This window comes from Ochotona princeps, chromosome 2, assembly GCF_030435755.1.
Source record: "Ochotona princeps isolate mOchPri1 chromosome 2, mOchPri1.hap1, whole genome shotgun sequence".
Taxonomy (NCBI): domain Eukaryota; kingdom Metazoa; phylum Chordata; class Mammalia; order Lagomorpha; family Ochotonidae; genus Ochotona; species Ochotona princeps.
The window spans coordinates 23,847,383-23,874,052 of record NC_080833.1 but is presented as its reverse complement, the minus strand read 5'-3'; the positions used below and the strand labels follow the sequence as shown (position 1 = coordinate 23,874,052).

At 47.3% G+C, this 26,670-nt stretch overlaps 3 protein-coding genes across 4 annotated transcripts in view; 1 reads left to right on the top strand and 2 right to left on the bottom strand.

Moving 5' to 3' along the window:
• S100PBP (S100P binding protein) overlaps positions 1–15,492 on the bottom strand; it is a 36,275-nt gene extending 20,783 nt beyond the window's left edge. The window contains exons 1-4 of one of the 2 annotated variants that reach the window (XM_058678422.1): positions 15,360–15,492; positions 6,268–7,106; positions 5,470–5,555; positions 1,753–1,856 (exon numbers count right to left, since the gene is read on the bottom strand). In XM_058678422.1, coding sequence (XP_058534405.1) covers positions 1,753–1,856; positions 5,470–5,555; positions 6,268–7,104 — 1,027 coding nt within the window. In that variant the 5' untranslated portion in view covers positions 7,105–7,106; positions 15,360–15,492. The other variant, XM_058678427.1, reaches the window with a different exon arrangement.
• On the bottom strand, positions 853–1,406 carry LOC101524500 (small integral membrane protein 29-like; the record flags this gene model as incomplete). The annotated part of the gene is made up of 1 exon (XM_012928791.2): positions 853–1,406. A coding segment is annotated over one exon (336 nt), but the record flags the coding sequence as incomplete, so codon positions are not given.
• A 197-nt stretch (positions 15,493–15,689) lies between the features above and the next one.
• The window catches only part of YARS1 (tyrosyl-tRNA synthetase 1), a 28,083-nt gene continuing 17,102 nt past the window's right edge, over positions 15,690–26,670 (top strand). The window contains exons 1-4 of the mRNA XM_004591610.4: positions 15,690–15,816; positions 22,504–22,650; positions 22,782–22,957; positions 25,639–25,768. Of these exons, the coding sequence (XP_004591667.2) occupies positions 15,760–15,816; positions 22,504–22,650; positions 22,782–22,957; positions 25,639–25,768 (510 nt within the window). The 5' untranslated portion in view covers positions 15,690–15,759. The remainder of the gene's footprint in view (positions 15,817–22,503; positions 22,651–22,781; positions 22,958–25,638; positions 25,769–26,670) is intronic.

The following is a 26,670-nucleotide window of genomic DNA, read 5'->3' as shown; positions in this document are numbered from 1 at the left end:
CTGGGGAAGGGTTGTGATGATGGTTAACAGCAATATGAATGGTCTCAATGCCAGTGAGAGGTGCATGTGAAAATAGTTAAGGCAGTAAAGTTCACGTTTTGTCACGATAAAGAATTACTTTAGGGCCTGGCGTGGTGGCCTAGCGGCTAAAGTCCTCCTCGTCTTGAACACGCTGGGATCCCATATGGTTGCTGGTTCTAATCCCAGCGGCCCCACTTCCCATCCAGCTCCCTGCTTGTGGCTTGGGAAAGCAGTCAAGGATGGCCCAAAGCCTTGGCACCCTGCACCCGTGTGGGAGACCCAGAAGAGCTCCTAACTCCCAGCTTCGGAGCACCGGCCGTTGCGGCCACTTGGGGAGTGAATCATTGGACGGAAGATCTTCCTCTCTGTGTCTCCTTCTCTCTGTATATCCGGCTTTCTAATAATAATAATAATAAATAAATCTTAAAAAAAAAAAAAAGAAATTGTTCATGGAGTCCAAACTACATTTTTTTAAGGTTTATTTATTTTTATTGCAAAGTCAGATATACAGAGAGGAGGAGAGACACAGAGAGGAAGATCTTCCGTCCAATGATTCACTCCCCAAGTGGCCGCAACGGCCGGTGCTGCGCCGATCCAAAGCCGGGAACCTGGGACCTCTTCTGGGTCTCCCACGCGGGTGCAGGGTCCCAATGCATTGGGCCGTCCTCGACTGCTTTCCCAGGCCACAAGCAGGTTGCTGGATGGGAAATGGAGCTGCCGGGATTAGAACCGGCGCCCATATGGGATCTCGGGGCGTTCAAGGCGAGGACCTTAGCCGCTAGGCCACGCAGCCGGGCCCATTTCTTTTTTTTTTCCCCCGCCACAAAACATTTTATTTACAAAATATATAATGAATATTACACATCTGGGTCCATCACCTTAAAGCCCTTGTGGGATTAACCTATAGGGGCCAGGTTGGCTCCTAGCTCCTTTTCCACCCCAGGAGGAGGTGCCCATGAGTGCTTGCCGGTGGGTGTGCGGTTTCAGCTGTGGGGCTGGTGGGAGGAGGGACAGACCCCAAGGTCCAGAAGGGCTAGGTTGGGGGAGGGTCAGGTCTTGACATCCAGCAAGGGTGTCCGCTTGTGTTGGTAGCCGCTCTGCCAGCCATGGATCACCTTAGGGTCTCCCACATCTGAGAGGAGCTCCTGCTCGGCCTCGTGCAGCTCCTCTGCTGGGTCGTAGCTATACATGGGGAGCAGGTGGTGGCGAAGCCAATCCACCTGCTTCCTCTTCTGGACATACATGACCACTGCCACCACCACCCCGACCAGGGTGACGAGGATGAACGGGCCCAGCACATAGCCCACCAAGGAGTCACTGCTGGCCTGGGGAGCACTTGGCACTGTGGTGTTCCTAATGGCATCGGCAGGTTGAGGGCCCGGTGGTCAGCATGGGCAGCGGCGCCTTGGGAGGGTGCCTCTGGGCTCCCTCCCGCCGCGGCAGCCCCGACAGGAACGCCCTCACCTGGCTCCCCGGCCCCGGAAGCGAACAATTTCTTCATCATATGCAGAAACACTCTGATAAGTCTACTTAGATTCTTCCCTAATAGCAGCTACCCAAACCTCTTAAGGGATTATTGGTGAGGCAATCTACTGAGGTAAAACTCTGGATAAGAAAATTTTCCTTCTCATACATTTAAGAAAATTCCAAACAATGTCCCATGTTAAGCTGCATTCTGTTGTAAAGGTAAAGACCCATCATGTGGTTCATGCGCCAGTCTGTGGCAATTACCTTGGCTGGAGTCCATTGGATCTTCTATATGAGCAATGACCCTCCTGAGATAAATTTGCTTCTGATGTTCTAGATCCGATTGTGAAAATGTCGGAACACTTGTCCTGAAAGAAAGCAAAGCAGGAGAGAAAACTGTTCATCAGAACAAGTACAGTTATTCTCAGTGAGAAGACAGGTTCTGGTATTTAGTTAGAACCAACTTTCAGAGGCAAAATCCTCTTTAAGAGCTCGTGCCTGGAAGGGGCCATTGGTGCAGCGTTTAAGGACCTGTCGGGGACACCCAGGTCAAACACCAGAGTGCCCAGCTCGAGCCCCAGCTCTGCATTGGATCCTAGCTCCTCACTGGGAAGTATTCCATCCCCATGGAAGACCCTGAGAGAGTTTTGGGTTCCTGGTTTTGGCCTGGCACATTGTTGGCTATTGTGGGCCTTAGGGAAATGAACCAGTGTGATATAACAGCTTTCTCTTTCTGCCCATTTCTCTCTCAAATACATTTAAAAAAAATTTAAGATCTAGTGGCAGAAAACAATGTTTGTCAATGAAGTACGAAGTTAAATCAAGATAGGAACTGAAACAAAGAGGCAAAGAAGAAATAGGTACAAACTCTCTATTGACAAGGAAGGCAAAGCTTACCTAGTCCCTAAAAACAAAAAAGCCTTATTAAATAATTGAAGGTCAGGAAACAGCTTCACTGAATCACAGACAAGGAGGAGATAAAGATAGAATACAACCAGCTAAACCTGGCAACTGGGGCAATGGGGACCCTGGAAAAATGATTTGTGGCTCTTGCTGACACTGGGTCAGTGGATAAGAATACAGAGATCATAAATGTAGCAACTCGTCTTGTTCTCTGGTAGAATTTCCACCATAAGCATTGCACAAAGTTTTCCTCAATTATACCAAGAAAATAAAAAACAAAAAAACTGGGATTAGGAGTAGCAGAAAAATGAATTTTCTTAGTCTTATTGGTGATTTTTTAAAATTTCAAGCAGAATATAATAAAATATATAACTGTACAATAAAAAACACGTAACTGTGGGCCCGGCGGCATAGCCTAGCTGCTAAAGTCCTCGCCTGGAACGCCCCGGGATCCCATATGGGCGCCGGTTCTAATCCCGGCAGCTCCACTTCCCATCCAGCTCCCTGCTTGTGGCCTGGGAAAGCAGTCGAGGACGGCCCAATGCATTGGGACCCTGCACCCGCGTGGGAGACCCAGAAGAGGTCCCAGGTTCCCGGCTTCGGATCAGCGCAGCACCGGCCGTTGCGGCTCACTTGGGGAGTGAATCATCGGACGGAAGATCTTCCTCTCTGTGTCTCCTTCTCTCTGTATATCTGACTGTGTAATAAAAATAAATAAATCTTAAAAAAAAAAATACATAACTGTATAATCTAAGAGTTTTTTTCCTAGGACATTCAATTGAAACAGCCCCTGTAGAGAGACTGCCATCTCCTGGCAACAAGAGAATGCACTGAAAAATTGGTTTAAATCTCTTTATATACTTATGAGGGTATGTGTGTATATATGTGTATGTATGTATATGTATGTATGAATAATATGGCTTTTAAATGCAACCAACTGCTTTGTCTGGTACTGAAGTAGAGAAAAAGTCACCTGTTCCAGTGCTGTTATGAAAAAGGATTTAGAAGCACCCTCCATGATCCAGTGATAGAACCTCAAGCCATCTACTTCCACTTCAGATAGTACAGTTGCCTTTCCCCAGTTTGGTGGTTAGAAATATATACTCTTACGTATGTGAAGAAATACACAAGATTATAAAATGCTGAATAAATTGTTTAAAATGAAAAAAAAAAAAATGGTTTAAATCTGCCACTCCTACAAGAATTTTTCCCCCAGGATAGCTGAATGCAAGCTGCAAGAGATGAGTAGATGATTTTCTATATAACCATGCTTAAACAGTTTTGTTAAAAATTATTCTAACCTTCTATCATATGCATACCCAGATTTTCCGTACACAAGGGAATGAAATCTAGCATTTAGATAGTGTTTTCATTAACAGCACTTCAAAATGTTGTTGAAAAGGGGTTAGTATTGTGATATATCAAGTTAAGCCACCACTTGAGACCCTGGCACCCCACACTGGGAAGTCAGTGTAAGTCTCGGCTACCATGCTTCCGATCCAGCTCTTTACTAACTCATCTGGGAAGACAGCAGATGAGGATTCAAGGGCTTGCTCCTGGATGGAGTTCCTAATTGCTTACTTTAGCCAGGTCCAGCCCTAGCTGTTGTAGTCATTTGAGTAACAAATCAGCACATGAAAGTTCTTCTGTCTCCCTCTCTATCGTTCTGCCTTTCAGGCAGATATACAAGGAAATACATATATATATATATATTTTTTTTAAAGATTTATTTATTTTTATTACAAAGTCAGATATACAGAGAGAAGGAGAGACAGAGAGGAAGATCTTCCACCCAATGATTCAATCCCCAAGTGAAAGCAACGGCCGGTGCTGTGCCGATCTGGAGCCAGGAACCAGGAACTTCTTCAGGGTCTCCCACGCGGGTGCAGGGTCCCAAAGTCTTGGGCTGTCCTCAGCTGCTTTCCCAGGCTACAAGCAGGGAGCTGGATGGGAAGTGGAGCTGCCGGGATTAGAACTGGCGCCCATATGGGATCCCGGGGCGAGGACCTTAGCCGCTAAGCCACGCCGCCGGGCCCCATATATTTTTTTAGATAATAAAACCAGCCTTGGAACCCTGCCCCTGCGTGGGAGACCCAAAGCTCCTGGCTCCTATTTTCGGATCGGCTCAGCTCTGCCCGTTACATCCACTTGGGGAGTGAACCAATGGATGGAAGATTTTTGTTTCTCCTTCTGTCTGAAAATCTGCCTTTCCAATAAATATAAATCTTTAAAAAAATTAATGACACTAAAGTTAAAGAAAATAGAATTAAAATAAATGAATAGACCAGGCAAAAGTCAGTAAATATAAGATTTACCCAGGTCTCCCTCGCAGGTGACAAGAGCCCAAGTACCCAGGTCATCCTCTGCTGCCTTTCCCGGGCCATTTAGCAGGGAGCTAGATTGGAAGTGGAGCAACTGGTACAGAAAGCGGCACCCATATGGATGTCAGCATCACAAAGGCTTTATCCGCTATGACATTGTACTGGTCCCATATATTTTCACTTTTAGAACAACCTTGAGGACCCGGTGCGATAGCCTAGTGGCCAAAAGTCCTTGTTTTGCATGCTTCAGGGTCCCATATGGGCACCAGTTTGTGTCCTGGCGGCCCTACTTCCCAACCCCCTGCTTGTGGCCTGGGAAAGCAGAAGACAACGGCCCAAAGCCTAGGCACCCTACACCCGCATGGGAGACCTGGAAGAAGGCTTCTGGCTCCTGGCTTCAAATCAGCGCAGCAACAGCCATTGCAGTCACCTGGGGAGTGAATCAGTAGACAGAAGATCTTCCTCTCTATCTGACTTTATAAAATATATATAAATCTTTAAAATAAATAAATAAAAGAAAAAATCCCTTTAAAAAAAAAACAACCATGAGAAGCAGCAGAGAAGGTATTAATGCAGAAACAGAGATTATTTGATTTTCCCAAGATCACACAGTTGATAGTACCAAAATTTCAGACATTAAAATATACTTATTTAATATTATTTAATATTTTACTTATATTAAGGATAACTGAGAAGCAGAAGAAACAAACTGAAGAAAACCAACAAAATTCAAAATATTCAGTTACAGTTATGTTACCTGGTTTTAGTTTGTAGAACAGGAATGACTTTGCCTAGTCTTTTCTCATTGGCTTTCATCTTCCCAGAATCTTTGTCACAAATATCCTGTTGTTTTCGCCCCCAGGACAGAAAGAATACAAAAGATAGTTTTTAGTTGCACCAGAGCAGCACTATTTATGTAAATACTTTTAAACCCAAGACTACAAAGGCGTGTCCCCAGTGCACATCCTCAGACTCTGCTGTATGCTGTGCACTGTCATCTTGCTAGCGACTATGCTTCTCGGGAAGAAGCAAAGGCAAAGAACCGCTAAGCAGCAGCGATGGGAAAACAGGGTAGAGAAGGTAAAGCTGCTCAAGCTTCTTGACTCTTCCCCGACTCAGGGCTGCTACCACCAACTAAAAAGCCTGCCACCCCAGGATGGAGGCTTAATCGAAGACAGAAATGAAGAAACCATTACCATATTAGTTATTTATTAAATCACAACTGAATAAGGTCTATCAGGGACCATAAATCCATTATTCCATGAATCTTTACTACACTGTGAACCGTAATATACTCCAATTTGCAGATAAGAAACGTGACGGCATATGGCCTAAATAATTGATCCACTGCCAAGCAAGATGAAAACTGATTCTGTCTCAATACAAAGCTCTGCTAGGTTGACAAGCTACATGAGGTGCAGGACTTCTAACAGGGGAGGCTGTGCATGTACGGAGATAGGCAGTACTTGAGAACTCATCCACACAGCTTTTGAATGAAAGTAACTTCAATTTTCTTTTCACCTTCAAAAAACAAAACCAAAAAAAGGGCACTTACTTTGTTGGGTGCATTAGAAACAACCGAAAACTCCATTTCAGAACTACTTGATTTTTGTGATTCTTCATTTTGCCAGGTTGACTCCGCAGTCGGAGTCTCTGGACGGTGTGAGATCTGAGGGGATATAGGTGTAGGTTTCTTACTATGAGGCAGGTTTTTATCAGAGACAGTTTGTTGAATGTTATCATGTGAAGAAGAGAACAGAGGCCCATCCTGGGTGGAATTAATGGGTCTGACCCCTTTGGATTCAGTGCAGGGTCTACTCTCATTCAAGGTGGGACTATCTCTCATCTCTTCCCTGAGGGAAGAGGGGTTTTCTGTAATTTTGGAGGAATTAATCTTGCTCTCATCATGCACAGCATCAGAAGCTGTTGGATTAAATGGTGCAACAACAGTTACTTTTATGAGATTATTTTCTAGCGCAAAACGTCTGTTTAAGGATTTAGGAGGAGTTGGCCGGACACCAACTGATGTATGTAGTTGAGGTAGTTTAGAGAGACCAGGGGACTCAGGTACTGGTCCCGGGCTGCACAGGGAGCTATCCTCTCTGGGAGGATCAAGGAAAACTGCACCCCCTTTCCCTCCTTTCTCAACATGTCGACCATCATCTTTCTGCAACCCTCCTCCCCAAGAATTTGACAGGTCATCATCTTTTAAAAGCTCCTGGATCTCTTCCTCTGTGTAACTGAAATGGCCGTCATCTTCCTCGCCATCAGACAGCTCCAGCAAGGAATCATCCAATTCTTCATCCAAAGAACCCCAAGAAAACGAGGCTCTGTTGCTTTGCAGGAAAGAGGCCCCAGAAGACCGTTCAGAGGGCATCAGTGAGCACATCATATCTGGAGAAACAAGAGAATGCTTCACTGGAGGTATAGAAAAAACTCTAAACCAACTCTAGTGCACTCTAAAATAGAAGGGTTAAAAAAAAAAACATGGAAAATGTGGATTATGAAAAAAAAAGTGTTTCAAATGTTTTGCACCAAAATAAATTCTGAACTTTAGTTTTACAATTTAAAAAACAAAAACAAAAACATTCATTTACTTATTTGAAAGACACAATGACAAGAGAGAAGGAAAGGCCAAGAAAGAACTCAGCACACCTCCAATGGCCACAACGTCCAAAAGCTGTAGCCAGTTCTCCCCCACAGGTGGCAGGAACCTAAGCACTTGGGCCATCTGCTGCTTCCCAGGCATGTCAGCAGAAGGTGGATAAGCAGCAGAGCAGCCAGGATCTAAACCAACACTCTACTATGGGACTTCTGCATGGCAAACAGCAACTTTACCTGTAGCACCACAACCACAGCCTCTCCTCCAGAAACTACTCAAGGTAACTTCATATGGAGGTGGTGTCTTAACGCCCATATTTTTTATAGTATGACTTACAACAAAAAAAACTAATTTTAAAATAGCTAATCTTATCAGATCATGGAATTACATGTTAAAACAATGGGCTCCTTTTTTATCAAAATGTTAAAAATTTAAGATTACCTGATCATCAGATTGATAAGCAGGTGGAGAAATAAATAGTCACACACACTCTCAACAAGAGTGTAAATCAGCATAATAGTTTGTTAAGAGAAATCTAGACATACCATTTTATCGAAGAACTCCACTTCAGCAAACTTATCCTATAGAAAAGTACCTATTAAAACTGTTTGCAGATAAATCTACAAAGCTATTCAAAGCAGTGTTACACAAAAGAAATCAAATAGTTGTGTCAACCTATACATACAACATTAAGCGAAATGCTTACAGACTGCTGCTGTGGCATAGCGTGTAAAGCTGCTGTCTGCATTGCCTGCATTCCATATGGGTACTGTTTCAAGTCCCAGCTGCTCTACTTCTGATCTAACTCCCTGCTTCTGGCCTGGGAGAACAGTGGAGGATAGCCCAAGTGCTTGGGTCCCAGTATCAGTGGAGGAGACCTGGAGGAAGCTCCTGGCTTCCCAGTTGCTACAGCCACTTACGGAGTGAAGCAGCAGATAGATCACTCTCTCCCTGTAACTGCTTTTCAAATAATTAGAATATATCTTAAAAAATACAGTTAGGTGGGTACTAGCCTAGCAGTTAAGACACCTGTATCCCGTATAAGAGTGCCTGAGTTCAAATCCCAGTGCTGAATTTAGTCTCCTGTTAATGTACACCCTAATAGGCAGCAGGCAGTAACTAACAAACATGGGTCCCTGCCATGGGAGACGCAGAACGAGTTCCAGGCTCCAGGCTTTGACCTAGCCCTGTCCTCACTGAGTGGACACTTGAAGAGGGAAGGGTGGCTGGGAGCACTAGCTAAGCCTCTCTGTCTCAAATATTTAAAAATAAATAAAAATACATGTACCACCATGGAATGACACCTACAATATGCAAGCTAAACAAATACGTATCACATAATAAAACGATGCGTATTCCTTATGAAATTAAAAATGAATCATGACAAACAATTGCATTGCATACTGTGTAGAGCTGCTGGAGAGCTCTCTGCCTCTGCCACAAAGACCAGATGGAAAAGGGTTCAGCTCCTGCTAGCTGTTCTTTTCAGGGGACTTGTCAAAATGATTGACTCCCACCTTCCTGCAGACACAAAGAAAATTAAAGGATCTTCTCATCACTTTCAACTCTGCTAATTACGAAGTCAACTGTATGATGCTTTAAGGTGCTCATCTACTAATTTTGAGCTTGACTTAGATTTTTTTGAGCCAAGTACACGAAAGAAAAATCTTTAGATGGAATAATTATGCAACAGAGGAACTAGTTTTATTCCCCCCCCAACAATCTGTACTTTCTCAAGCCCATCCCTTGCTTTAGTAAGATTAATGTGGGCATGGCGGTCCTGGTTCTGTCACTAACCAGATAACTTAGGTAAGCCACCAACCATTTAGAACTTGTTCCCTCATTTATCAAATGGGAAAGGGATGAGGAAAAGGAACTAGCATTAGGTAATGTCTAGACTCTATAAAAATTTAAAAATTAATCATGACCACAGACACACAAATCTCATTTTCAGTATCAATATAAACGCAAATCTATAAATGCAAATCTATACAGATAAGACAAAATTCAGTGACTGTTCTGACCAGTGGGAGGACAGAGTAGGTCAAGGATAGGCTATGCCACTGTCATTTGACTTTTCTACTCGAATATTTGCTTGTATAATTAAAACCCGTTTTTTAAACCACTAGCAGCAGATCTAATATTTTCCAGATGGGAAAGGTGATAAAAAGCTACTATTTGACCTACCACATCTGAGATGCTAGAAGTACTTAAGCACTGAATTTAACAATTTGGAAAATCCTGTGACATTTTACCTAGAAACATTTTCTCTACTTCAATACCACACCTTGCATTTCAGTTCACACACTCTTTTATAAAAACATTTTCTGAGGGGCCTGGCGCCGTGGCCTAGTGGCTAAAGTCCTCGCCTTGAACGTGCCAGGATCCCATATGGGCACCAGTTCTAATACCGCCAGTCCCGCTTCCCATGCAGCTCCCTGCTTGTGGCCTGGGAAAGCAGTTGAGGACGGCCCAAAGCTTTGGGATCCTGCACCTGCGTAGCAGACCTAGAGGAAGTTCCTGGCTCCCGGCTCCGGATCGACGCAGCACTGGCTGTTGTGGTCAGTTGGGCAGTGAATCATTGGACATAAGATCTTCCTCTCTCTCTCTCCTCCTTTCTGTATATCTGACTTTGTAATAAAAATAAATAAATCTTTAAAAAAGCAGTGAGTTACACATGTCTCTTAATGTTTTTCAAGAACTAGCCGTGGTTCCCAGCATCAAAGAACATAGAATTTTACTAAGACAATATTGAAAATTAACTAAATAGTATAGACAATAAAGTACTAGTTAGAAGAGGGGTTACAAACTTTTCTAATCAGAAATAGTAATTATCTATTATGAACCAAGAAATGTAATTTAACTCTTTCAACACACCACTGTAAAACTGATCTTATCGGGTCGAGCATGGATGGTAGCATAGTGGCTAAAGTCCTCATCTTATATCTTCTGGGATCCCATCTGGGTACTGGTTCATGTCCCAGCTGCTGATTTTCCATCCAGCTCCCTGCTTGTAGCCTGGGAAAACAGTCAAGGATGGCTCGAAGCCTTGGGACCCTGCACCTGCATGGGAGATGTGGAAGAAGCTCCATCTCTGACTTAAGATCAGCTCAGTTCTGGCCGCTGCGGCCACTTGGGGAGTGTATCAGTGGATGGAAGATCTTCCTCCCTGTCTCCCCTCCTCTCTGTATATCTGACTTTCCATTAAATCTTAAAAAAAAAAAAAAAACACAAAAAAAGCAAAACTTGATCTTATCAAGGAAACCCAGTCTTCTATTATACCTAGACTTAGAGCCTTTTTAATACTTTTTAATGTACCATAATCCAGCAATGTTGAGAGTCCCAGGAATTACAGCAAGTGCTTCTATGAGGAGAAAATTAATTCTACTTCCTAAAGTCTGAGCTATTTTATAGAAGGAAGTTATTTTTTTAGGGAGCAGTAAGAGACAAGTCCACTTTGGGAAAATTTTTTTAAGTTAACGTTCCATTGATAAGCACAAACAATCCCACCCATGGGGCGTTCTCAGAAGCACTCCCTGAGCCACCTCTCTGCCTTGTCCCCAGTCCTTCCAGATGCTTGACTAAGGAGTTCAACTTGGAAAACAAGCTCACAGGCATTAAGAAACTTAACCAACTACAACCAGACAATATTCTAGAACAAGCATCCAAATTTGGGTCTAATACCAAAATCAGTGTTCTTTCTATCCCAAATTGTGATAGGCTTGCTCAGAGTCAACCAGCAAATGGCAAACTAGACTCCAAACTCAGCTCTTTTAAATTTAATACTCTCACTAAAAATCATGGAAGATGCAGACACCAATGAAGGTTTCTGCCCTTGGCCTCCCAGATGAAATGGGAGAATACGAGTGACATCCCCAAATGTGGCCACGCATCATTCAGAGTAAAGCATTACAGGCAAGTTTCATTTGCACACATTCTTCACAACCACCATAACCAACAACTTCTTCATGACAGAGAGGCAGAGCTGGTTCTTGGGAGCTGTGCAACACACAAAAGCATGTTGAGTTAAAGTTCATGGGAGTAATGGAACTAAAAGATATGTTTAGTTAAGTGCAAAAAAAGTTCTAAAATCCACGCGTTTTAAGATTTATTTTGTTTATTTGAAAGGCAAAGCTACAGAGACAAAGAAGCGGAGAAATCTTCCATTCACTAGTTCACTCCCCAAATAGCCACAACAGCTAGACCTGGACCAGACCGAAGCCAAGAGACAAGGCTTCTTTCTGCTAGGCTGTAGGGGTCCAAGCATTTGGGCCATCTTCCATTGCCTTCCAAGGTGTGTTAGCAGGGCGCAGGACTGGACCTGGAGCAGCCACAACTTGACTGGCACTCACATGGGATGCTAGTGTTGCAGATGGCAGTATCACCTGCCATCCCACACTGCCTGTCCCTCTTCCTTGTTTTTCAAACAAGCTAATCTTTTTATTCAATTTTCCACAAACTTCTTTTAACAATTCAAGAGGTAGAGTAAGTGCACACACTCCCATCTACTGGGGCTCATTAAATGCCAGGCTGAGAGGAATTGGAGCATGAATCCAGGAATCCAGCTTTTCCACATGGTGGCAGGAGCCTAATTACTTAAGCCCTAACTGCCTCCCGGGGTCTGCAAGGGCCAGAAGCTGGAGCCAGGGCCCAGAGCTGGGAGACAAACGCAGGCACTGCCCTGAAGAACACAGGTGTCTTCATGGCTAAGCTGAACATTTGCTCCCATGGTTTTCTCATCGCCTGTATTCTGCATGAGCTTTCTAAAGACTCCGTGTATATACATACATAGATACACAACATTTTTTAGCATACACAAGTAATTCTTTAATTTTATTTTCTCATTTTCAAAAATACTTAAATGGAGAATTTTGATCATAAATATAACATAATGAACTCCCACAAAACCATCATTCAAACCCAGCAACTATCAATCCACAGCTAATCTTGCCCCAACCAAGAGTACCCTCTTTACCAGATTAATCTGAAGCAAATTCCAGGCATCACATCATTTTATCTGTATATAAGAAGAATTTCTTATAAAATTTCAAGTTTAAATTTCTAATTATACCAGCTGTTTCAAGCTTTAATTTTTTTTTAAATAAGGTCCATACAATAACTGGACAATGTCTTCAATTTATTTATTTAAAGATCGAATTATTTTTGTTGGAAAGGCCGATATACAGAGAGGAGGAGAGACAGAGAGGAAGATCTTCTGTCTGATGGTTCACTCCCCAAGCGGCCGCAATGGCCATAGCTGAGTCGATCCAAAGTCAGGAGCCTGGAGCTTCCTCCAGGTCTCCCACGCGGGTGCAGGAACCCAAGGCTTTGAACTGTCCTCAACTGCTTTCCCAGGCCACAAGCAGGGAGCTGGATGGGAAGTGGGGCTGCTGGGATCAGAACTGACACCCATATGGGATCCTGGTGTGTGCAAGGCCAGGACTTTAGCTACCAGGCCACCACACTGGGTCTTATTTATTTACTTAAAAAAAAATTTTTTTTTTTTAAACTTGAAAGACAGATTCACAAAGAGAATCATCTACTGGTTCACTCTTCAAATGGTTGCAATGGCCACAGCTGGGTCAGTAGGAAGCCGGGAATCTCTTTCGGGTCTTCCTAATGGGTGTAAAGGCCCAAAGACCTGGGTCACCTTCTGCTACCTTCCCAAGCACCTTAACAGGGTGCTGGATCCAAAGCTGGGCAGCCAGGATCCAAACTGGCACCATTCAGGATGCATGCCCCAACAATTAGTTGATAAAACAAATCCACATGTGTACCATTAAAATTATAAAAAAAACAGCGTGGAAATGAGAAATGACAAACTCAGGATGGTTTACTGTGGTGGTAGAGGAACGGCAAGTTTCACTTCTATCGCCAGAGTAGCTTTGTTTCTGTCTGTACTTTCTCATTTCTTAATAAACAATAAAAAGACAAAATGGAACATATTTGGCAAACACGGTAATACAAAGATGAATGGTATGTGGCATCGTGGCTCAGTTGGTTATGAGTGCCACTTGCATTCCTGGCTGTTCCATTTCTGATCCAGCTCCCTGCTAATGCCCCTGGGAAAAAGCAGAGCAAGATGGTCCCAGTGCCCTGCATTTATGTGAAGATCCTGATGGCGTTCGAGTCCGGGGTCAGGCAGTTGGGGCCACTTAGCGAGTGAACACACAGAGGGAAGTTTCTCTGTACTCTGCCTTTCGAATAATTAAATCTTTCACACAAAACGCAGTAAACTGATGCAGAACTCCTACTCTGCTTATTTAGAAATTAACCAAGATGCCCTTCTCTTCTACTTGAATTCCACGTTAAATCAAATCGTCACTAAGCACCAGACATCTGAAACATCACAAGCATCTTGTGAAGAGGCCCTGAATTCAGGCACCTCAGCAGCCCCCAGGGGGCTCAACACAGAGGGGGACACCGGCAGAACCAGAGGGCTGCAAGGAGGCGCAGCAGGAGAGCACTCTGAATCTAAAAAGGTCAAAGCCAATATTTTAATGAGTTTGCAAGGGACAAAAAAGCCTCTGAAAACCATTGAAAGCCTCAAGTGAGGTCCTACCAGGCAGGTTTCATTACTTCTCAAACAGGCTACCCTGTTCGGCACTTGTTTGCTAACCGCCATCTAAAATATGGGGACCCTTTTTGCTTTTAAAGGGAAAATTATTTTTTCCACTTCCTTATTCTGTCACTCCCCCACCCCTCCTGTGACCCTATTCTGTCCTTCCACATCTCTCTCACTTGTCCACCCCCTTCTTCACACTTGTGTTTGCCACCCCCACTTTGTTCTCTAACCTCCTGGTACAACCTCAGAAACTGGTTTCCTGTCTATTTTTATCAAACCTTAAAAAACCCAGTGCCTACAGCCTGGGGGCCCTAATCGGGCCACTGACACCGCAACCTCAGGCTCCAGCCGGCACCCCTCCAGGACTGGAACTTCGAGGCTATTTGCACGTTGGATCTGACAGGTAGGGCCAGAGGCAAGGACCACTTCTAAGGGACAGGACTTCCCATCAGCCTCGGATGTCTGAATTTACCCAAAGGCAATACACGTGAAAACATACAGCACAAAAAGCATTCATTCACTAGGCTTTGCGATTACTCCAGAACAAGGACACAACGCTTGCTTTGTTTTAAATCAAAGGGAACTGAAATTATCTGTGAAGGACTCTGCAACTCCCTTTGAGGAACTGGCAACACGGTGGGACAGAAATCCAAGGCAAGGCTGTTATTGTCTGAGACACCAGATATTCCTAAAACTGCTGCTGCAACAGGTCTGTCTCTAAAGCAAAAAAAAAAGAGAGAGAGAGAGAGAAAAGCCTTTTTAAGAAATCTAGACGGGTCGGCGGGTAATTCAAGCCCTCTCCAGGGCCGACCACCGTACCAGGCCAGCGTCCAGCCTCCAGGCCAGAGGAAGGCCGGCCCAGGTGCATCCTCCCTAAACAAAACGCCTCCGAAACGCCCCGCGGCGTGGCGGCATCGCTCCCCGGGGCAGGGTCCCCGTGCCCAAGCTGGGAGCGACGGCGCGGGCTGCTGCTCCGCACCCCTCCCCCGACAGCGGCCAGGTCTCCGGGCCGAGGACGCCCACCGCCCGCCGACCACCACCTCGCTCGCCCCCCAGTCCTCACGCCCCACGAGGGAGACGCTCGAGATCTTTTCCTGCCTTGACAACACCCTCCCTGCGAGCTGGCACGGGGGCCTCGCCCGTCCCGCAGGCCGCAGGCCCCCAGCCCCACTGGGCAGGGGACGCCGACTCCGTTCCCCGCTTCTCCCAGGACGAAACAGCCTCGCTGCTTAGCAGGATGAGGAGCGGCGCTCGCCCGTAGACGCTGGGGCGGGGAGGGTGGGGGGGCGGGGTGGAGACATTTCCCCGCCATCACCTCAGAAGCGAGAACAAGCTCTTCTCACGGTAGAACGAGGGCGTCCCTCTCCCTCAAAACCGGACGGATGGGGTGCGCAGCCCCCTTCGAAGAAGCAACAGGCGCCCCATCCCCCGCCCCGCCAGGCAACGCCGACCCCCCCCTCTCCTCCTTCCCGCGTTTCACCTCCGGAAGATGCGCCAGAGCCTGGGCGAACGACGCTGCCTCACTCCGCCCCCGGCGCCATTTTGTCGCCCCCTCCCCGACCTCCCCCACACCCGGCCAACTCCTGAGGGAGGGAAAGCCCGCTTTGATTGGCAGGAAACCGCCCCGCCTCTAAGCAAGTTGTGCGTGCGCGGGCGGTGCGGCCACGCCCCCTACCCTGCACCTCCCACCCTGCTTTCTGGCTACACCCCTTCCCGCCTCATCGACTCGTTCGACTCTCCGCTACTCCTCTTTTCCGCACTGCTCGCGTTCGGATCCAGGCCGAGGAAGAGGAGCGCCGAGCTCAGCTGACGCAACCCGGGCCGAACTCGCGTGACAGTTCCCGGCACGCGGCGACCGAGGCAGGGGACCACGCTGAGCCATGGGGGACGCTCCGAGTCCGGAAGAGAAGCTGCATCTTATCACCCGGAACCTGCAGGTTGGGCCTCGGGAATGGATGGAAATGTGCCGTTGGAGACTGGGGCCCCTGGGTCCACTGGTTTTCCGAGCCGCACTACTGGGTCCTAAGTGGATGGGGACAGGGACAGCTCGGAGAGGATACAACCCTTCCTCCTGGGCCAGTCAGGTGGCCATTCCCGGGGCTCCACGGACACCGATGAGCGGCTGCGTTGTGGGAGCGCGGCTTTGACTCCCGGACCCCCACCCGATTGTGGGCCAGGCGCGGTGCTAGGCGCTGGGCAGGCATCAGGGCCCTGCGCATCCAGGGCCTGCCGGAGGGACTCGGACGTTTCAGATGGCCCCTGACCACATCACGGCCAGTGGTAGCGAGCGCAGGACAGGACTGTGCGGGGGGAGGGGGCTTTGATTGGGTGTGGGGGCCGGCCTCCCTGAGCAAGGGACCTCTCCCCTGGGCCCTGAATGGCTGGCAGCCGCAGGAGTAGGGAAGAGTGTGCGGAAGGGCATTGCAGATGGAGGGAACAGTAGCAGAGGAAGAGGGCTGCCCAGAGCCAAGACCATTGGGCTGGAGTGGACTGGGTGCCTGGCTGACCTGCCGCACCTCCCCAGGCCCCGCCTGCTGTCTTGCCAGAGGAGGCCCACCTCACCAGGAACCCGCCCGCCACACCTGCCCCTTCCCTGCTCCACCTTTGTTTCTTTGTTGTTCCTTATTGCTTCTCACAATCAGACATGCTTTACTTTTACTTGTGTGTTTAGTGAGCGCCTGACATAAGCTTTGTTCTATGAGACAGTTTTAACTTGATCCTTGGCCTTGGGACCCTGCACCCACACGGGAGACCCGGAAGAGACTCCAGGCTGCTGGCTTTGGATCAGCTCGGTTCTGGCCATTATGGCCACTTGGGGAGTGAACCATCAGACAGAAGATCTTCCTCTCTGTCTCTCCTCCTCTCTGTCAACTTCCCAGTGCTTATTTTGTGGGTATATATATATATATATATATATATACATATATATATCACATACCATAAAAGTCACACCTAGTTTTGTTTTGTTTTTATTTGAAAGACAGATGGGAGAGAAAGAGAGATTTTCCACCCACTGGTTCACTTCACGAATGATTGCAACAGCCAGGGCTGAGCCATGTCAAAAGCAGGAGGCAGCTTCCACGGCTTTCTCAAACACATCAGCAGTGACATGAACTGGACTGCAATATCAGAAGTGGATGTTAGCAGCAGTTAAACCCACTGCACCACAATGCTTCCATCGCCCCACCCCCGAAAATTCACACTTCTACAGTGTATAAGCCAATGGGATAAAGTTTATTCCCAAAGTTGTGGAGATTATAGCCCTTGTCTGGTTCCAGAACATTCTCTGCCTCCTCCCAAACCCTGCACTCATCAGGAGCTATTGCAGTATCCCTTCTCTCTAGCCCTCAGGAGGCACCTGCTTCCCAGCCCCCTGTGTTTACGCAGCCGGCACGAGTCATATACCTGGAACCACATAGCACGTGCTCTTCGGCATCTCAGTTCTTGCAATTAACACACTGGTTGCGTGGTTCATCCGCCTGGTGTTAGCCATCATAACTTGATTCCTTTTTGTGGCTGAAAGATAGTCTATAAACAATCTACTTCTCATTAGTTCAGAACCATTTGAATTATTCTATTCACAGATTTCATGGTTTTTCTTTTTTATCCTTTTATTTACTTTCATTGAAAAGGCAGATTTTTTTTCCATAGAGAAAGATTTTCCATCCACAGATTTACTCCCCAGATGACATCAATAGCCAGAACCAAGCTAATCCAAAGCCAAGAGCTTTTTCTGGGTCTCCTATGCTGGTAAAGGGTTCCAAGACTTTGACCCATGCTCTTCTGTTTTCCCAAGCCACAAGCAGGATTTTGGATGGGAAGTGGAGCATCCAGGACACAAACCTGTGCCTATATGGGATCCCACTGCTTGCAAGGGAACAATTGACCGATCGAGCCATTGCAGAGGGCCCTGAAAGGCAGATTTTACAGAGAGAAGGAAAGACAGGATTTATTCCATTCTCTGGTTTGCTCGCCAAATGGCTGCAATGGCCAGAGCTTAGCCTATCTAAAGCCAGGATCGCTTCTAGGTCTCCTACGTGGGTGCAGTCTTCCAAGTCTTTGGGCCTTCCTCCACTGCTTTCCCAGGCCACAAGCAGAGAGCTGGATGGGAAGTGGAGCATCAAGGACACAAACCGGTGCCCATATGGGATCCTGGTGCTTAGTTAGAGGTAAAGGATTAGCCAGTTGAGCCATTCTACTGGTCCCAGCACAGAGCTTTAGAAAAAATATTTTTTTTTCTTGAAAAGCAGAGTGACAGAGAAACATTTTTCAATCACTGGTTCACTTGCCAAATGGCCACAATAACTGGGGCTGGACCAACCTATTACTCGGAATCAGGAACTCCGTCTCCTTCTCCCATGTGTATGACAGGGACCCAAGTATTTAAACCAGCAGCTATTGCTGGTCAGGTGCAAAAGTAGGAAGGTGGGTTAGAAGCAGAATAACCAGTGTTATGGTTTAGGTTTCAAAGGCTTGCAGATGTGGCCTGTACTTTATTAGTAAGAAAAAGGTATGTGATCAGGAGCTCTGAGGCTGCAGAATCCACTGCTTACAGATAGACGTGGGCCATGTGAGGAATGAATCCTTAGGGACACCCAACGACAGGGCCACTGTACTTGCAGGTAAGTGAGGGGACTGAGACCTGATGGTTTGGAGGGAAGAGACTAGAAGATCTTATGGGTCAGACTCATGCACCAGCTGTAGGCAACGCCCGCGTCGCCGCGTTCCCCGAGCCGAGCGGAGGGGCTAGGGTTACAAACAGACAACACAAGACAACACATAAGACAACACAAGACAACACGCAGTGGGTCACTCTTGTACACAGAATGCCAAATTTATTCCAAGTATCCTGCGTCTTTTATAGTCTGCAGTCTGCTTAGTCCCTCCCAGTATTATCCCAATGTTCAAGCAACACCTAAGCTCCCCTGGGGGCATCTTAACAAAAGGAAAGTAAAGAAGAGGGAACTTGCAGTCAAGCCAGGGGCTAAAAGCATTAGGCCAAGAACCAGCCTACATGGGAGTCCTGAGATAGGCTTGATAGCATGAAACATTGCTGACCACTACACGGCAGTTCATACGAAAGCTAGGGTTGGCGGCCTGTCTGGCAAAGCTAGATCCTAGTGCCTGACTGAATGTCGGTACAAGGGACGGGTCACATTAGGCAGGGCCATGACACTAATCAGCACATGAGAGAATCAGGTCCAGGGGGATATATGAGCCTGTGAAAATTCAAGTCCTGCTGGTTAGCTCAAGAGTTGGGGTGGATGGGCTGAACTAGGTGTGACTATGGAACCTGCCATCACTCGCGTGTGTAGGGACCAAGAACAGTCTGGGCAGATCTAGGCTGCAGCACCTACATGTGCATCCTAAAACAGGGTGTGAAGCAGACCAGGCCACAACGTTCACCAGCTCATGCAAGACCAAGATGGAGGGGCAGGCTAAGCCAGGCAGGGGCCTAGAACCCACTGACATGCATGAGATCTGTGTCTGGGAGTGGGCCGAGTAAGAGAACTTGGGAAATTCCCCTAGTGGGTCATAGCTCCCCCTGGTGAGCAGGTGAGCACGTGGTCCAGCCTGGAGGTCAGGCAAGCTGGGCAAGGTAGCCCCAACTGTTGGCAAATGTGTAGGTTGGTTTTGGAAGGGGGCAGACCGGGCAAGGCTGAGCAAACCTTATCTCATCAGCAAGTGCAGAAACCAGGCTGGAACGCAGGTCATGTCAGGCTAGGCTAGCACACCTACTTGTTTGCATGAGCAGGGTCAGGTTCCAGCACCCACCAGCGAGAGTTAGGACTGGGAGCTGACCAGATTAGGCCAGGCTACAGCATCCAAAGGCAAACGCCAAGAAAGGGGAGACTGTGCCAAGCTGAGTTAGAGCAACCACTGACACAAGCAGGATCTATGGCTGGGAACAGGCCTGGTTAGGAAGAAAAGGGGGTGCCCTGGCTGGGTTGTGATTCCCACTGGTGAGTGCAAAGGCTGGAGTGTGGGCTGCTATCTGGTCTGGACCTGGCTGCAGTGTCCCTCGGTGTAAGTGTGGACTGGGTCTGGTATGTACTGGACTGGGCCAGACTCCAACACCCACCAGTGCTTGTGTGAAACAGGATAGGTATAGGATAGGCTATGCCATGTGTGAGTTGTGCCTGGGTGTGAACCAGGCTTGGCTGGGCTATAACTCCCAACAGTAAAAACCAGAATGGGTGAGGGCCAGTCAGGAAAGGCCACTTTTCCTGCTAGGATAGGAGGTGCACTAAGTAGGGCTGAACCATGGGCTCACCAATGGGTGCGAGATCTGGCATCATCAGAGGTTCTGGTGGAAGAGCTTGGGGAACTCCTCTGTCAGGATATAGTCCCTGCAGATGAGCCCAAGAACCATGATATGGAGCAGACCAGACCAGGCCAGGTATTGGTTCCCACAGGCATACATTTGGTGCAGGTCAGGGTCCAACCAAGCTGGGCCAGTTCATATCACCCACTGGCAAATCTGAATGGAGTATGGGTCAAGTCGGGTTCGGTTGCAACATATACCAGTACGCATAAGGGCTAGGACTGGGTGCCAGCTGAGCTGGGCCAGGCTGTATCCCCCACCAGAGTGAGCTGGAAGTGGGGGTGGGCCAGGCCCAGCCAGGCTACAGCACCCACTGGCAAATGCTAAGATGAAGCGGGCAGGCCAGACTGGGCTGCAGCACCTAAACAGCACACGTGAGACCAATGGGGGAGGGGGGCAAAGCTGGTAGGGGAGCTTTGTGGGGCTCCCCTGCTGGACCACCACTCCCACTGTTGAGCGTGAGAGTTGGGATGGGAGCAGATCAGGCTGGGCAGGGCTACAATGCCTGTGGGCCTCATGTGAGCTAGATCAGGGAAAAGCCAGGCTGGGTTGACTGTTCCTACTGGTATAAGCATAAGACAGAGTGGGTGTGGGTTGGTTGGGCTTTGCTGCAGCTTTAGCTGGCAGATGATGGCACAGTTGGGGCGGGAGGGGGCAAATTCTGCGAAGTTAAACTGCAGAACCACCTGAAGAGTGCAAAATCCAGGAGTCAGAATGGGTTCAGTAGGGAAATAGTGGGCACCTCCCTCTTGGATTGCCACTCTGACTGGTGAGCATGAGAACCAGGACTGGGGTAGGCATGGCTAGACAGAGTAGCACCCGCTGGCACGTGTATGGGCTTGATAGTGGAATTGATTGGATTGAACTAAACTTAAATGCCCATTGACATGTGCGAGAGCTGAATAGGATGTGGGACAGACTGGACCAGTCTGCTGTACATACTGGCAAGCGCGGGAACCAAGGCAGGGGATGGGCCCGGTGGGGGCTATTGCCAGTTGCTCCGACTAGCTTGCAGCTCCCACTGGTTTGCGTGAGGGCCGAGTGTATGGTGGACAGGATCAGGCTGGGCTGCAACACTCATTGGTTTGTGTAGAAGACAGGGCTGGAGGCAGGACTGACCCAGCAATTGCAATCACCAGCATGTGCATAAGCTGATTTGGGCCACAGGCTGTACTGGACCCGGTATTGGCAAGCACACACAAGAATCAGGTCTGGGATCACCTCAGGTGAGGTTTCTTTGGGAATTCCCCAGCTGAACTGCTGATCTCAGAACCCCAGAACCCCAACGATGGAGAGAATTGTGGGTTCCGTGGTCTGACCGTGGAAAGCATGTGCCTATTCAGTGGCTTAGATGGCGTAGTGGACAGCATATCCAGGTGCACTTGGAGGATATGGCAGTACATTGGAGCCTGCAGAGAACACCTGGTACCATAATAGAGGATGGAGGATAGAACAAATTGATCAACTACCCCAGGCAAGTATAGGCAGTGAATATTCGGGCAAACTGAGACTCTAAAGTATACTGTGTCAACCAGTGGATTCTGGAGAGATTTTGTCGTGCTTGGAGTGGCAAGATCAACAGTAATTCAAACTGTTGGACTATCAAAACCTCTTGAGCAGGACTCTCAGAACATGCCAAACATCAAAGATCCTGGGTGGTGTCAGGTGACTGTCCTCCATCCCTGGGTACAGAGGCCTCTGGGAAGGGGTTGTGGCTTTTGCCCTTTTCCCCCCTTCCTCCAGATACAGAAAGGAAAAAAAGAGAATGTGGAAATAATGGTCTCACCCACCTCTTCCCACCATGGGCGGAGGGAGGGTATGGGGAGGGATTGGGGGAACCACAGAGCCTATGAAACGATGTCATAAAATGAAATGCAATAAAAAAAATAATAAAAGAAGCATTCACTGAATTTAGCAATATAGAGGTCATTCATGGTCTTGTAAGAATGCACGTGGTGGTTGGATTTCAGGAGCATGGTAGGGTACAGAACTCAGGTTGGAGCAGAAGATAGGAGATGGAGACCAGGACAGAGAGACAACTTTCCTAAAAAGCAGCAGTGGAAGGCAGGGAACAATCTGTGCTCCCCACACACATGCCTCTGGGTCTGTTCATGGGAGCACTGGAAGCAGTACTCATTGCCTTTTAGCACCGAGAGCATGGCTGAGCATAGTGGGTACTCCATGCTCGCTTGCCCCTAAGCCTGGTGACACCTGCTTCTGTTTCCATACCTCAGAGTAGAGGATGAGGCGGGGAGGGGAGGGCACCTGCATTAAAGCAGTTCTTGTGCTTCCACAACAGGAGGTTCTTGGGGAAGAGAAGCTGAAGGAGATCCTGAAGGAGCGGGAACTTAAGGTTTACTGGGGCACAGCAACCACAGGCAAGCCACACGTGGCCTACTTTGTGCCTATGTCAAAGATTGCGGACTTCCTGAAGGCCGGATGTGAGGTAAGAACATGTGCTGTAAACCCAACAGTTGCTCCCTGAGGGGTGAGCAAGAGAGGTTTGGCGAGGTGCGGGGTGGCGGGGGACGTCGGGACAAATTCACGTGTTGCTTGTCTCTGATCTCCTGGATACAGGTCACCATTCTGTTTGCGGATCTTCACGCCTACTTGGACAACATGAAAGCACCATGGGAACTTCTAGAACTGCGAACCAGTTACTATGAGAACGTGATCAAGGCAATGCTGGAGAGCATTGGCGTGCCCTTGGAAAAGCTCAAGTTTGTGAAAGGCACTGATTACCAGCTCAGCAAGTAAGTGCTTGGCTCTCTGCCATCCTGCTGGCTGTGGTGCCCCTGACTAATTACAGACACACCAAGTCCAGAAACTCGTTAAGTCTGGATTAACAGCTGTCCAACACTGTGTCAAGAGTGGTGAATCAAAGGTAGACCATTTGCCCCTTGAACGTGTCATCCATCAGGAATATCCTGACAAGTGAGTGCCTAGATGATGTCCAGACGGGGAGGCAAATCTCACCACAGCAAAGGCTTTGGTCTTGCAGCACCCACAGAACGTGAGGGGAGGATTCTGTGAATGACCCAGCTTCTCTTTCTCCTCCAGCCTCAGGTCAGAGTGATAAGCATGAAGGTCCTGGCTTTGGATCCTCTCACTCTGGCTGTTGAGGCTGGTTGGGGGAGTGAACCGGTACATGAAAGTAAGTCGTAAGACAGGCACAAATGAAACATGAATAGTTAGCAATAAAAACAGGCTTTTAGATCAGTTTTAATCACTAAAGAAAAACAAATACCCTGAATAGATAGAATTGACTCTAAAGTGAGTACAGTTGAAGAGAAAAGCAGTGGTTGAGTATTAAGGAATTCATCAAATCCGCAGTTCAGAAAGACTGAGAAACAGTAGTAAAGGTGCAGGCAAGGAGGTGGCTTTACCCACTACACCACAATACCTGGGTATTCCTGAGGAAATGTATGAAACACTTAGAAGATAGTGCATAGGACTATCTTATGATCTCAGGGTGGGAAAAATTCAGCCACATTATAGTTAGATCCTTTAATATACAAAAAATAAAAAGAGGAGCCACAAACTGAGATAAGATATACTTTTAACACATGTAACTGGCAAAGGATTCATATCTAATGCACTTCCCCCAAAAAATGAATCAGTTGTTTAGAAAACAAGTCAATGCAGCAGAGAAAGACCATATATTTCACAGAAGAAACCCAAATGACTGATAAGAATGTGGGTAGATTCTTAGGGTCCTGGGTTATTACTCAAAGAAATGTAGGTTAGAAGCATAGTGAGAAATCTCTCCATGCTCACAAAATTGGCAAACATTTTAAATGGTAACAAAATTAAGTAGCAACATTGAGCACCACTTTAGGAGGAAATACAGGGCTGGCATTGTGGCATAAGAGGTAACGCCTCTAACTTGAGATGCCAGCATTCCCAAAGGATGCCAGCTAGTGTCCCAGATGCTCCACTTGTAATCCAGCTTTCTGCAAATGACCTGGGAAAAGCTTCCCAAGATGACCCAAGCACTTAGGCCCCTGTCACCACATAAGAGACCTGGGGGAAGCTCCTGGCTTCTAACTTCCACCTTGGGACTAAACCAGTAAATAGAAGATGTCTCTCTCTAACACTGACTTTCAAATAAATAAATAAATCTTTAAAAACAGAGGGGGAAGAGGTGAGAGAGAGGAAGGAAGGAAAGAAAGATTAATATCCACTAGAGTTCAATATCCAAGTTACCTGCCATCCACATACCAGGTGTATATAGAGAAAGTTGCACATATGTAATGGGATACACATACGTGGCTATTTATCATACACTGCTGAAGATGCATACATAGCAGAAAATTACAAACAAATGTGTAAGTCCAGCACAGTGGTTATTCTGAAGGAGGAGGAAGTAGACAGGATTGTGGAGGAGCCTCAGGAGTTTTAGGAGTAATTGTCAGGTCTTAACTTTTAAGATTTTTATTTGAGAGGCAGAGTTAGAGAAGGTGAGTTCCATTTGCTAGTTCACCCCCCAAGTGGTTGCAGTAGCTGGAGCTGAGCCTACCTGAGGCCAGGAGCTTCCTCTGGGTCTCCTATGGGTACAGAGGCCCAAGGACTTGAGCCCTCCTCCACTACTTTTGCAGGGTGTATGCCTGGATTGGAAGTGGTGCAGCCAGGACACGAATCAAGACCCATATGGGATGCTAGCAGCATTGATGGAAGCCTTAGCTACTACAGCATGGTGCTGGCCCCAGTGACTTCTCCTGTATTTAACATTGGGGGGAAAGGCATAGACAATAGATGGAGAAATAAGGAAAAACTTTTTTTAGGGCCTGTGGCGTGGCCTAGTGGCTAAGGTCCTCGCCTTGAATGCGCCGGGATGCCATATGGTCGCCGGTTCTAATCCCAGCAGCTCCACTTCCTCTCTGTCTCTCCTCCTCTCTGTATATCTGACTTTGTAATAAAAATAAAATAAATCTTTAAAAAAAAAAAGAAAAGCTCTTTTTTAAAAAAGAGATTGGTTTATTTTTGGAAAGACAGATTTACAGAGAGGAGGAGAGAAAGATCGTCCATCCACTGGTTCACTCCCTAAGTGGCTGCAATGAGCCAATTTGAAGCTAGGAGCTTCTTCTGGGTCTCCCATGCGGGTGCAGGGTGCCGAGGTTTTGGGCCGTCCTTAACTACTTTCCCAAGCCACAAGCAGGGAACTAGAAGGGAAGTGGAGCAGCCAGAACTGATGCCTATATGGGATCCTGGCGCATGTGAGGTGAGGATTTAGCCACTAAGCTATTGCACTAGGCCCAGAAAAAACAATTTTTAAAAACATTATTTTGAATGAATCCTCTCGGTACTGTTCTCTCATAGCGCCCTCTTTGAATACCTTCAATAACTTTGGGGACATGCGTTCCCATGCTTTACCAGTGCCTCAGGAGTGAGGCCTGGAGCCCATCTCACAGTCATCCCCTTTCTTTGCCTTTAGAGAGTACACACTGGATGTGTACAGACTCTCGTCGGTGGTCACACAGCACGATGCCAAGAAGGCTGGAGCTGAGGTGGTGAAGCAGGTGGAGCATCCTTTGCTGAGCGGGCTGCTGTACCCAGGACTCCAGGTACTTGACAGGGTAGTGTGGACCCAGCTGGACAGTGGGCCATGCTAGGCCTTTAGTCTCTAGGCTTCCTCACCCATTTCTGACCAGGCAGAGATACCCATCGCTTCCTTTGTCAGGGCCATCCCACTGCGGTTGGCTTCAGCACCCTGTCCTCATAGGCTCTGTTTATAGGTCTCTACCACCTGGATAATAGGGCTTGTAGAAATGGGGCTCGGGGTCCGGCTCCCCGCAGCCTCAGTGCTGGCACCAGGCGTAGTGGGTAGTAGTGACGATCACTGTCTGTGTACCAGTTCCATCTCACCTGTGTTTTCCTGAGCTGTTATTGTAGGGTTTTTTGACCCCGAATACGGCAGAAACCTCAATTCTTGTCTCGCAGGAAAGAAGAATTTTCATGCGGACACAGCTTAGTTTTAAAGCAAGATTTATTAGAAAAGCTGAAAAAGCAGACTCCCTTCTTAGTGATGGGAGGGGGCTTTGAGATAGAAAGAACCCTTACCCCCTGCCATAGTGGCAGGAGGAAAAGTGGAAAAAAGGCCCATATTAATGGTGCGAAAAGCATCTTTTAAAGGTTCCCCTCAAAGATGTTTCTCCATAAACAAGAATTCCTGGTTTCCATGGTACTTGACCTTGGGACAAAAGGCCAGAAAGATGTCACTAGCCAACTTCCTTTGTCCCTTTCTAATGATAAACAAACCAGTCTGAGGCCCTCCCCCTTGGCAATGGCCTGAGACAGAATTGGGCTGGCACTTCAGGTCGGAAATTGGTATGTTAATGTCGCCCTTGTCTCTTAGGGCCTTGTCTTCTTGATATGTTAAAATATGCACTTGTCTTGGGAATCCAAGACATGGTGGGGAAACTATCCCTTTATATTTGAGGAAAAATATGATGACCTGGGGACCCAG